General features: G+C 41.5%; 1 protein-coding gene across 2 annotated transcripts in view; it reads right to left on the bottom strand.

The window, feature by feature from the left end:
- Nucleotides 1-1,123: 1,123 nt before the first annotated feature.
- Nucleotides 1,124-13,045, bottom strand: part of SCUBE2 (signal peptide, CUB domain and EGF like domain containing 2) — a 34,768-nt gene continuing 22,846 nt past the window's right edge. For both annotated transcript variants that reach the window (XM_054171645.1, XM_054171646.1), the window contains 6 exons: nt 7,849-8,016; nt 5,198-5,359; nt 4,764-4,961; nt 4,148-4,300; nt 2,988-3,067; nt 1,124-2,418 (listed from right to left, as the gene is read on the bottom strand). In XM_054171645.1, the coding sequence (XP_054027620.1) occupies nt 2,266-2,418; nt 2,988-3,067; nt 4,148-4,300; nt 4,764-4,961; nt 5,198-5,359; nt 7,849-8,016 (914 nt within the window). In that variant the 3' untranslated portion in view covers nt 1,124-2,265. The remainder of the gene's footprint in view (nt 2,419-2,987; nt 3,068-4,147; nt 4,301-4,763; nt 4,962-5,197; nt 5,360-7,848; nt 8,017-13,045) is intronic.

The raw sequence follows: 13,045 nt of genomic DNA, 5'->3' as shown, positions 1-13,045 counted from the left end.
TGTGCAGCCAGAGGGAAACTATCTTGAACTACCTTCCTGAGTTCTCACCACAACAGTAAACTTCACAAATTTAGCAAGCCTTTCTCACCACCCTTCCTCTTGCTTTGGCATCCCTTAGCCATTCCTCTCACCTTATCACACTGCCTCATACTTTCTTCCAGATAACCCCTGTTCTCCCACCCCGCTAAGGCAGCAGTGACCCTGTTTGGGCTGAAGCACATAGCCAGGAATGCACAAGGACCTGGGTTCTTTCCTCTTTGTTCTGCTAATTCACCACCTGCCTCCCTTTGCCCCTCCAAGACTGCTTGCTCACCTTTGCTGCCTGCCTGGCAGCCCTGTTCCTGGAATGGAACCACCCTGTCAGGAAAACCCACAAGCAGCTCTTCATCTGGAGTAGGAGCCCCAGTGCAGCCAGCTAGGGCACAGTTCTCCCTCTTGGCAGCAACACAAAGCCACTTCCTTCCTCCACCCAGACCATGGCAATTCTTTCAGGGCACCAGCAAGAGGAACACAGCACTGCATTGCCCCCATCCTAAGAGGCTCTGCTTCCCATCTGTGGTCTAAGGCCACTGTACCTTCCCATCATACCACGACCAAGATGTGTCCTTACCACATGACAGGCTGCACTGCCTCACGTGCCACAGAACAGGGCTGCCATGGCACAACAGTTCAGCAAGGCTGCATTTGATAGTATTTTTTTGCTCCTGAGATTCAGACTGAGGCTCTTGATGAGTTTCATCTGTCACACTGGAGATGGTATTACTCTCATACAACAGTTAAATACCACATCCCAGTGCAACAAAACCCAAGGAGATATGACTCCATACCCTAGGGAAGGGAACATTTGCCCTGGCTACACCATGAAATTTCAGTACCTTTCTTAAGTGGCACACGGAGGAAGTTTGGCACATGCCGCACCACTTCGCACTGCAGTGACCAAAAGATAGAGGTCCTAAGTCCATCTCCAAACAAGTAGGACTGTGGCCATCTCCTGTCAAGGCAGAAGGCCCAGAAGGAAACAGCTTTCGCAGCAGAGGACAGTAATGTGGACAGAAACATTTTGATCAGTAAGTTCAGGCCCTTTCAGAGTAGCCTTCTCTCATGAAAAACACAACCTCAGGAAAATGACAGAGTTTGGGAATCTTGAGCAGCATTTCACCATAGATGACTTCTGCAGCCACAGCCTCTTTGAGAGTCTTTGTACATCTACTTTTCTCTAGCAAGACAAGGAAAGCAGCCCTTCTGTTAAACAAGGTCATTGCAAGGTGCTCAGACAAGATAAGCAATACAAGGATTGAGGCTCATCTAAGAATCTTATACAGGTTTAAACAGTGATGTACAGGAGCATAATCTATGCAAAGCCTGAATTTTAAATGGGGGTTATGTCTTCAACTACAGATGCTCAAAGGACAGGATGTGATACTGCTTGGCAGAGCCAGTATCTCATGCTGCCCCTGGCCTATGCAGAGTGAGAATGTTGGGATTCAACAAAGAATCTGATCTGTTGTAACCTCTGCAGCCAGCCCCAAACAGAAGTGCCCATCAGGCCAGGGTCTGTTTTCCATTACTGTAGTGCTGCGGTTTTATTCTGGTATCACTCCATCTAAACCAACAGGTCATTATCAAGAAGTGAGTGCCAACCAGACCCAGAGCATTCAAGATAACATTCAAGCCTTTACTTATTCCTCTGTATGCCTCATACAACATACAGTTCAGAGCAAAATTACACCTTGTGCAATCCTGGGACTCAAACTATTTCAATCCTAGCTCTGAATTTTCTGCATAGCAAAAGTTAAGCAAGACATCAATCTTGTCCTCACTTTCAGCAAGACCAAACACAAACCCAGCTTTGTTGAGGTAACAATGCATTAATGGCAGCCTGGAGCTCATACCAAGCCACACTACTTTGCCTGTCTGTCCACATTAGTTTTTAGAGTTACTGATGAAGCAACAGGGCAGAGCTCTGCAAAAGAGCTCTACAAACTTCTGCGTGGCACCATTTGGTTACAGAAATTATGGGTAGTCTCTAACTCAGAGACTCATTAAGTATCTTTGGTACCCAAAAGTCATTATCTGGAAAGGAATCAAAATTCTGTTCACCAAAATATTTATGTTAGCTGAGAAAGCCAAACTCTGCCAAGAATGGAGCTGGCGAGCTTCCCTGAAGTTTCTTTGCCAGTGTGTAAAACACAGAAAGCAGCCCCACCTACCACAACCCCTTTGTGCATGACCAGGGCTGGTTAGTTTTTTAAGTACAGTGCCAAACTATTTGTAAGGTCTCAAAAATCTGGAAACTTTAGAGCGCAGCAGCCGAATGAAGGATCTTGGGAACATCTCTCTTGACTCTTGGGCTGTGTACTTGAAGTAGTTCTGTGGATGTGCCAACACATCAAACAGTGCTTTTATCAGCTTCTTGTCCTAGAAAAAGGAAAGCAGATTTTGCATTCATTCTACAGAGGAGTTAGGGTCAGTATTACCAGAGCTTAATAACTGATTAACTCACAAAAGATTATGGGCACTTTGCTCTTCAAGTACTAATGTTTCAGGGCCTCAAACTAGCGGAGTAAGGCTGACATTCAGGCCCCAGGGAAGTCACTAGAGTTCCACATTTATCATTATCACCACCAGGATTTTCCTCGTCCTTGTACTTCCAAGAACAGTAAACAAACAAACAAAAAACTATATACCATGTCCCTCAGTTTGCTCCACCAATTCCTTCCAGCACAGCTTACGTGAGGCACAAGGGACAATCTTCACCATAGATTTCCCTATTAGAGCTGATCCATCTTTAATCCCCCTCAGCAAAGGGTCTTTCATCCATTGCTCTGCACAATCAGGATGTGCTGATTCAACCCACTTCCTTAAAGTAGCACACATCTCGTGCACCAAGGAAGAAACAGATCTCATGCAGAGCAAGAGGCAACCTCACCAGCACAGAGAAGTGTCATTGTCAATCAAAACCAACATGTCTTGTGGAAGGGAAATACCTTAAGTATTTCTTGATGATTTTCAGATGCATAAAGTCTTCCATCTCGAACAATGTCTTCTATTAGTTCTTGGTAATCCTCTATGGGGAATGCACAAGAGAATAATTTGCACGTTCATTTCTCTTACATGCTCTATACTTCCCTTGCTTACATGTGTAAGCCATACCACAAAAGAACCAGTAGTACTTGGCCCTCATATTAGCAGTCTGAAACAATTTCAAATGCTCTTCTCCAAAGAAATTACAAATACTGTTTACTATGGAACCAGTGCTCTCTGGTGAGCTGCTCAACATAAACCTGTCAAAAGCAAAAAGGATCATAATGCACCTAGGATTGTAGTGCATAGTGTAACCAAGCAGTCTGCTTCAAACCAACTGTCCTGCAGGAATTTATCTGTAAATAACCACAACTTGTTATTGACATCTCTCTACAGTTAAAATGGGAGGGGAGGAAGAGGAAGCTTTCTAAAAAGGCAAAAAAGTAAACTCCTTGGTTAATCAAAACTTGAAATGCTTCAAAAAGAGTAGGCTTCCCTGAAAAATTATTTGCTGTTAATGAAACTGCAGATCACAGCAAGGACAACTCCTTCACAATCAATCCAGTGTGAACAGAAGTGTGCCATCTTATTTTCACATCACTTACACTGAAGTGCTGAGCCTCAGCTTCAGTCTCACTCCCGGTGGCTGACAAGGACAGGATGAAACTCTTACTACTCAAGCTTCTTCTCAATGTATTTTGCTGTCTGATACTAGATGACAAGTGGTAGCAGCAACACGGTAAATCAGAGGCACTTAAGCCTTATTCTGAACTGGGGTACTCTGCTGCCATGTGAAGCAACCCTGAACTTGGAAGACACAAAAATACATAATATAGATTCTGGCTCTAAGCTCTGCATTTTGCAAGTTGGAACCTAGAATCTCAGGTCTTTGTTTAGGTCTGTGGAAGACTGGCAATAAAATGACACTTAAGACTGCAGTTCAATGCAAAAATTCCCTAAACTAGCTTTAAATGCAAACAGCTACTGGAAGTAGTCTCAAAGTGACACTGCTGAGAGCACTGGGTTACCCAGATGCTTCACAGGGTCAAGGAGCCCACAAGGAGTTCTGCACTGTGGCAGCTGCACCCGTCCACACAGGCTGAGTTAACTCGCACCTGCTTACCATCATATGTTACATAAGGAACTTGGAATCCTTTAGCACTGTTCCCTTCATTAGACTTGAATTGGATCCACAACTTCTTAGACCTAGAAGTGAAAGCTATAGGGCGCTCGTAGGTCTGGCAGGTTTCATATGTGGTCACTGAGTTGGAAGAAGCTTTTGAAGAAAACACACAATAGGCAGTTATCTGACAGTGCTTTTGTCAAGGAATATTTTCCCTTTTCCTAAAAAACAAGGTCTACTTTCTGAAGGATGTGCCTATACTAGAAACTGAGGCTGTTTATTTATACATCAAGCACCTGCAGGGACTAGCAATCACCTTCTCTTTACTAACCCATGCTAGAATTGCTTAGCATAATTCATGCCTAGTTAGCTTGAACCATCTGCCTCTTCTTAACAATATTTCTCTCAGAGTTCATCTTAGCCTTGCACCCTTGTTTCTCCTGAATCTATGGAGCAGCACTACCAAACAGGATTTCTCAACTTGTCATTTTGAGAAATTTCTACTTTTAAGTAGCGGGCAGGTGGGGTACATTTAACTTAACAGCAAGGCACACGAGAAACCCCTGCTGCACACTGAGATAAATACCATAGGCTGCAGTAGATATTTCAGACTTACAGCTTTTTCGCATCACCAGGTAGTCTCCACACTCATCTTCTATTGGGAGAAATATTTCTGGAACCACAATCAGAATACGGCGCTTTGGTGGTGGATTAATATTCCAAGTGCACTCAGTGTTTGCAGGATAGTCCCCAGGATAGTTTGGTGATTCAATATACCCAGTGTAGTCACCCAGCTCACCTCCACAATGCCTATCTGAAAAAGCAACACAGTATGGAAGGTTAGGCAAAGCCTGCAGAAATGGTCTCTCGAGGATCCCAGCAAGCCATGTGTGATGAGATGCAGGCTGGCAGCAGAAGAGGAGCAACACCACTGCCTTCTCTCCAAGCTCCTCAGAGCAAAGCTAAATTTCGCCCTTAGGGTCACTCTGAATATTAATGTCCCAGTCTTTTTATTTCAAGAGATCACCAAAACTGTCTTGCTATACTTACTTTTGCACTGTGTTATATTTGTTGAGCCATCAAAATCAGTAGTGGTGTTTCCAGGGCATGAAATGCAATAATTTTGTCCAAACTCGGGCTGGTATGTCCCAACTGTGCAGCGAATACACCGATGAGTTGTGGTGTTATAGAAATGGCCAGGTGAACACTGAACTGGAGAGTCAGTAAATATGCAGCATGGTTAAAAAAAAAAAAGAAAAAAGGCAGCAGCACATCAGAATGTGATTTTAAGCATTTGTGTAGGATCTGGTATCATTTCAATAACTGAAAATGCCACATTCATAAACTATGAGGATAACAAAGCAGAGGTAATTAACACATTTTAGTTTATCACATCGCTTTGTGCGAAAGTCCCAAACACAATGCTACAGAGTAGTTCTGTGTGGAAGCAGGAGTGAGTATAACCACCACAATTTTGCAAGCAGGACACCAATTAGAACAGTGTTACCAAATAGTCTATCCACTGATATTTGACTTGGAAGATAAACTGTATGTGGAAATACTAACTAATCCTTGCTTGTCAGCTTATGCCAAACAGCATGTGCACAGCTGCTGCATCCCAGTATGCTCCTGTGATCAGCTCACCACAGGCAGAGGTGAAAGACTTTGGCCCTCTACAAGTGGCACACCACATCTAAACTAATATATTGCTGCCTTCTTTCTGGATCACACTGTCTTGAAACAGCAGGCCACAACTCAGGGTACAGGGTACAGATCTGCTGCTACTTTATTTCATCACATCATGTGAATCATCGTGTTAGCTACACCCATAAGTTATAGCCCTCAAGGGGCTTGCTAAAAGTACCTCCTGCATCACCACAAGAAGATCCCATTCTGACATACAAACTCTTTTGTAAGTGTAACAGGTTTTACAGAAGTTTTAAACCTAAGATAGACAAGCAGACTTGCAACATTTTTCTAGTTCCCTGCATGCAGACAGGAGGATTTTCTTCTCTTGCTGCAATTCGAGAATAGAGGACCCCAAATACCTTATCTCTACTGCTTCATTTAATTGGATTTTTGCTTAGCAATCTGCATCTACACCCACCATCATTTGTAGTGAAACCTGACAAAATGCAGTGAAGAGCATCAGCCATGTATATTATCTTTGCTTTTAACTCCATCACCACTTTATTTCTCTTTTCCTTGCCCTTTCTGGGATTTAAAAACAAAACATCTTTTCCTATTCCTGTTTACCTCTCTCTGCTGAACATCAAAATAATTTACTACCTTGCCTTTCAAATGCAGTTTTCTGTGCTGCACAGTCCCTTTTTCCTGTTCTTTTTAAGCTCTGCTGGCTCCCAGATAACTCTAGTTTTCTTGAACTCTGAAGCCAGCTCAGCCTGGAGTGCTTCCCTACATGTTCCACCCCCTAGTCCAAATGCTTCAGACAAGTTCCAAATAGTTCTTGCATCTGTGATTCCATGCCTCATGTGACCTCTTCCACATGCAAATCCTGGAGCTCTTCATTCTAGTTAATAAAAAAAAAATCCTTTAATCTCCACTCTAATTTGAAAACTGAACTTCATTTATAGACCTGGCTTTGTTTATGTTAAACAAAATTGAAATCAGTTCTTCTTATCTTCATCCAAGGCTTTTAACATGTTCTTTAGTGTTAACTTCTCGAAATCAAGTACAAAACAAGAGCATTTGGGGATCCAGTGACTCTTCACTGAAAAAAAAGGTTACAAAAATAAATCTATTAGCTACCATATTATTAGCAGTAATGTTAATTCTTCAACCATACTGCAATTCTCAGTAGTAAATATATCTTAACTGACACTAGAGAGATCTCTTAATCCAAACCACTACTAAACATTCGCATCAAGACCTTATTTCTATCCCTTATTTCTACTCTCCAGCAGTAGGTTTTCTACTAACACTTTTTTTCTTCAGGTGATTTTGATAAGTGATGTTTTTTTGCCCATGCTTTAAGACACTGAGTAAACCATTATACTGATGACATTTCTCTCCATGGATGCATATTTTTATCAACATTTTCAAAGACAACTTCATAGCTGTCTTTCAGCTTTTCATATTTCAGATAACCCAGATACTAACAAATTACTTCATTTTTAAAGATATGACCCTTAATTGATTTTCACTCCTGTGAAGAAAATCTTGGCAGCCCATCGCATGCCAGCTCCACTGTCATCAAATTTAGAGGGCTGTCTGAGGTACTGTAGGGGTAAGCTGAATGCTAGCTTTTCAGGTATATGCCAAGGTATCCAAGCCAGTTTCTTTTTACAGACATGAAGAAACAGGACTGCAGGTTCACATTCTCATGTTGCTGCTGTGCTCAAACCCAAAATGACAGTAAGACAAACTTGTCTTGATATTTTTCTTGAGACTTCTTTTTCTCCCTGCTGGTTCTTTGTATGAATCTTCACAAATCAATGACTTCATTGACCAACTTCCCAGTATCTCCCAAGCCCTTCTCAAGGCTCGTATAAAAATGAGTTACATTGAGCTTTATTGAATTTCCTTGCAGCCAGGCCAGGTCAGCCAACTATGAGACCTCTGATCTCGTAGGAGAGATCCTTGAAAACAGAATAATGCTTCTTTGAATGTTTCACCTTGTAGCACCAACAGTTCCTTTTGCCTCAGAGGAACACAGTGCATCAAATAAATCTTCACCTTACCTTTGGTCTCACAGTCCTGAAACAAGGACACACCACTATGTCTCGTTGTTAGACCTCCTCCACAGGGAAAGCAGGACACTCTCCCAGCTTCAGGCTGATACGTTCCAAGGGGACATGGCAGACAGGGTTTGAAGCCGTCAGGAGAATATTCACCTGGTGAGCACTGATCTAGAAGAGAAAGAACACACTTACTTCAACCTGTACATTATAGGTGCAGATAAGTTAGTGAACCTGCACAGGACCTGAAACCCCGCAGTGAAGCTGCTCTCCTTATTTGGGAAATACAAGCCAGAGTTTCAGAACTCAGTGTTAGCAACAGATAGAACTTAATACACACAATACACCCTGTAAAACACTGGTAATCTCTGGTGCTGGGGAGTTCTTTTTTAAGCTGGAATGGATTTCATGCTTTGTTGCAAGGCTACACTGGACATTTGCTATTTAATCTGTGCAGTGCAATTATGTAGTAATCATCTCCTTTTTCTAACTAAAAAAACTCCTGTATTCCTCCAAGATGACATAATTTAGTACTGCACCCGAGATGTCAAAAATGTACTTCCAGATTTCTGTATTTTAATCTTAATATTATTGTATGCTAACACTCTAACCATTGATGTTACCAAATCGTGTGAAAATCTCAAGCACAACAAGCAATTGTGCAGATTTGCTAAACTAAACATTGTGTGTGCCTCAAAGATTTTTAAAGCAGAAATATTCTTGCCATTCCTCTGATACTGGATCTTGGATAATGATTATCTGTGCTCTGGACTGTTGTGTTTTGTATGCATAGATAGCACTCACACAACCAGATTGATTTTACATAAATACACCTCTCAATATTATCTACCAAGCCCTGCAATATTTGTGAGTACCTTTGAAAAATTCTGGGTTTCCAACTTTTCACAAAAGAACTGGCTTCAGTGACAGAATTTAATAATTACCCTGCTGTGGAAAGGCACAAAACACTGTTGCAGTTGTTCAGCTGTGCTGAAAAATTCTGTCCTTTTAAAGACCTGTTACGATAATAAACTGTTAGTTTTAGTTTATAGCTCCAATAAATCACTCAGTGAATAGCTGTTTTGTTAGGAAGTTAAATTGGCCTTGGCTTCATTTCAGGATGTATGACTAACAACAAACAGGGCATTAACTACCGGTCATGACCAATGATGAAGAGTTTTGTTTATGGCTGATACATGGAGTGGAATAGTGAGTGTCCCTTCTGAACTTAAAAATAAAATACAGCAGGTTAAGAAATGCTCTGCAGCTTATCAGTGAAGGCTAGTGGGGAAGTCTCAGCTCTTCATTCTAACTTTCTTCACAGCACATCACTTCTGCTCTCATAAGGACATACATTCATTTGCCCCCACACTTTTCAAGCCTTTCTTCATTTTATAAACATTCCTACAGAACACTCATCTCTGTGCTCTTTGTGCAACTCAACAAACATGAATGAATTAAGGCTTTCATTGCAGCACTCCTAATAGGGTAAGGAAAGAGCAATATTTACAATTCTGTGACAAGGAAAGACAACCAAGGTTAGTAAAGATGACTTTGAGAAGTGGCTACTGACTTCAGAAACCCAGTAGAAATAGAAAGACCAACACAAGTTTCCATCCCTCAAAAAACTCTGTGTTTCTATAAGAAATCAATGCTTTGAGTGGCCTCACTAAAGACTATTTGCTCTTTGCTGTTTCCCCTCAACCTGTCTTTTTCCCTTCATTTTAACTACGTGTCGAGTTTGGGGTGGGGTTTTTTCTGTGTGGGCTTTTGTTGTTTGTTGGTGTGTGGTTTTTTGCACTGGGACGTGTGTGTGGTTTTGTTTTGGGTTTGTTCTGAACAAAAGGCTACTTCACATTGACACTTGTAAAACCATACAAATTCAACCTTCAAACTGGTCTTCAGATTTCCTGAACTTGCCCAGGGTCCAGAATAAGTCACCTAACAGAGCTCAAAGGAAACCCGCCCCAGGCAAGAACCAAACCCAGCACTTACATGGAAATGTTACCTATAAGAACTTATCCCATCAGGTCTCCCTTGTCAACTCTATCATCTGTATCTTACTTGCCTTTAAACAGCACGTTGCAAATTGCAGAACTCCCTGTGAAATAAAGCTGAGTTTACTAAACAAGCCTGGCAGATTTAGATAAAGCCTCTAGGTTTTTTTCCTAAAATATGCATTGAGGAAGTAAACCTAAAAAGATCTCCTTGGCCATCACCAAGAGCCTCAACATGGGGAATTCTTAGATGCATTGCATAACTGAGTTCTGAAAGTAAACAAAAAAGATGGAGCAGAAGCATCAGGTGTTCTATTTCTGTACCAAGAAACATTTCTAAGAGTTCACACTTTTCCTGTCATTTGTTTAAATGAAACAAAACCAAAGTTTATGAGATTCTTTTCACAAAACTAGAAACTGCACGGTCCCACCTGACATATGGGAAATACCCAGCTGAAACAAGCTCAGAAGATTTGCAAATAATGACATTAGGTCAGAATTTCACTGGCTGGCTTTACTCTTTTTTCCCAGAAACCCGATTGTTTTTCTCCAAATGAACAAAAGAGGCAATTGCCTCTAGTAGACTTCATTTCTGCAGCCACTGTCTTTGTTTGGCTTCAATACCCATTTAAAACCTGGTCTTGAGTCTCATGCAGCTGTTTTAAAGAAGAAAAAAAAAAAAAAAAAAAAAAGTGAAAGCTTTTCTGATGCAAAAAGGGGAGGGGGGAGAGGGGTCCACAGGGAACCGGGATTAACAGTTACAAAGACATTTAAAGGCTTTTCCCCTCTTTTCAACCCATTAGCTTTTGAGCATTTGCTCCAGTAGACAAATGCCAGTATCTCAGTGGCTGAGAAGGTGAACCTCATAAAGGAGGTCACGATCCACCAATTCACCATTTTCTTAAGAATGATGCCTTGACTTTATAAGGAAAATCACCAACAACTGATGCAAATTGATTCTGCAGCGGCATCCTTTTAGTTATTGTGTTTTAGCGGTTCACACACTTAGGTCACATGACATGGTCACACATTCCATTCTAAGGATTCACGTCTTAAATCTAGGACTGTCAGAGCAAACAGTTAGCAGAAAACTAGTGGTCTTTCTACCAGTTGATAATTTATTTCCTCTTGTCAGATTTTTATAAAGTGGTAGGAAAAAACCTGAGAGTCCTTGCAAAGGCAAGCAGCGCCTCGCTTCTCTCTTGAAATATTTCTCATGCTTCTCCGATGCCAGCATCATACCACATCTAAACTCTGAGATGTGGTTCATGATGTATGAAACAATAATATTTTATATGCATCTTCTGAACAGAACTGATGAATGCTGAGCAATGAAATGCATCAACAGCTCCCACAGAAGATAAAGGTGCTCAGCATTTATATCAGAGCAGTGCCTATACCAGTCAGTGTTGCTCACACTTGCCCGTCTCTGAAGTGACAGCTCTTTGGGTGAATCCACTTGTGACTGCAAGGGCATGCTCACCTGGCCTTTTACATAGCAATTTCAGGAAATGGTAGTTTTCATCGCCTCCTTCCATCTTAAAGTATTCATGCATCCAGCACAAAAATACCAAATAGAACAGGTAATGTGTGCATTCAACTCTAAAGTATCAGAAAATCCCTGAAAGAACTGTATGCTAAACAGAAAATTGAAACAAAGGCCACTCTGGACCATCAGTGAATTTCCTTTTACCATCAACAGCTGTTTAAAGAACAGCAGCCACATATGTGCAACTATTCAGCATGTTAAGAGTGATTAAATACCTTGGAAATCACATCTATTCTATTCTTGGTGCCTTTCTGGAGCTTTGATTCTCTACCATGTCCCACCGCAAACAATGGGAATTAAGACAGGGAAATGAGGAAAAGAATTTCATCAGAACTGCAGAACCAAATGAAGTTCATCTTGCTGCTGCAACAGCAGGCCAGTTAGCCAAGACAAAAGTTGTCAGAGTAGCAGCTGGATTTTTCCCTCTTACATTGCTAAATGCAACTAATGTTTCAGAGTGCTGTGTTAGGAGAAGTGCACAACAGGAAGAGGACCAATACAAAACTATCTGAATCCATAACTCTGAATCTAACCTAGTCATACTCCAGGTACTTGGAAACAATTAACTGAAACCTGCACTTCACTCACTTGTAACTATAACTTGTAAGTCCCTAGGCTTACTTTGTTCCCTCATTGCTTCCTGCTCTTCTGGTCAGATTGAGCAGTATCCCTCTGACATTAAATATTCTGCCTGTCCAGAGACCACATCCACCACCTGCACTGAATCTATCCTCTGATCTGGTTTCTCCTGCTATGGAGTCACTTTCTCCCCAGAGTCATTAGCACATCTAGATAATCTGGGCCCCAAGCCTGTCCAGAAGGTCTCAGTAGCTCTGCAAAACAATGAGATCAAAACAAACCAAAAGCCCCAGACTCCTCCATGCATATCCCTGAGTTAGCTTCTTCCTCTTCTTCCCACCCCATTCTCTTCTCCCCAGTCTACTTTTTAGCTCCTCCTGACTGGCAGTCAAAGCAGCAGCAGCAGCCGCCCAGGGCTCCCTTTACCTTACACAGCAGGACAATCAGCTTTTTCTGAGCAAATGAGGCGTGTGTAACAACACTGCCTCTCTGTGTACTTTTATGTCTCCTCAGCAACTAGTCGACTTTCTGTCCAACTTCCAGCAATCTGACAAAGGATGCAGAGAGGTTTCAAAGATACTAAGTTACTGTATATTTAATATAAATAAGTGGGGAGCATGCAAGTGGAAAGGGGAGACCCTTCATAGCATCCATGCAAGTAAAAGGCTGTGGTGCCAGTTCCATCTCCTGTTCAGTCACAGCAAATGTACACAGAGATATGGTCTGAATATTTCAGCCAACGAAAGGTAGATTCATTTAGTGATTTCACAGGGAATCTTAATAGTTCCTCTGATCAAATCAGATTACTTAAGATCAAGGTGTCCAGAGCAAACTGTGGCACCAATTCAGCAACACTTACATGTTGTTCTTCAAAATGCTTGTCTTTACAGGTACAGTGTTTCTGCATTAATCATAGACAAGTTATTTGTGCTCACCATACTAAAGATCCTCCTAAGCTTTCTCCAAAAGCTCCCTTTCTGTCTAAACTAGCACAGAAATGCCATGTAAGCTTCTCACTTGTAATGAAAAATTAGACTAATGCTGTAGCTACCTAAAAATTCCAATTTCTTTGTTC

Source organism: Dryobates pubescens, chromosome 22 (genome assembly GCF_014839835.1).
Source record: "Dryobates pubescens isolate bDryPub1 chromosome 22, bDryPub1.pri, whole genome shotgun sequence".
Lineage (NCBI taxonomy): Eukaryota > Metazoa > Chordata > Aves > Piciformes > Picidae > Dryobates > Dryobates pubescens.
This window is presented reverse-complemented; position numbering and strand designations above follow the sequence as displayed.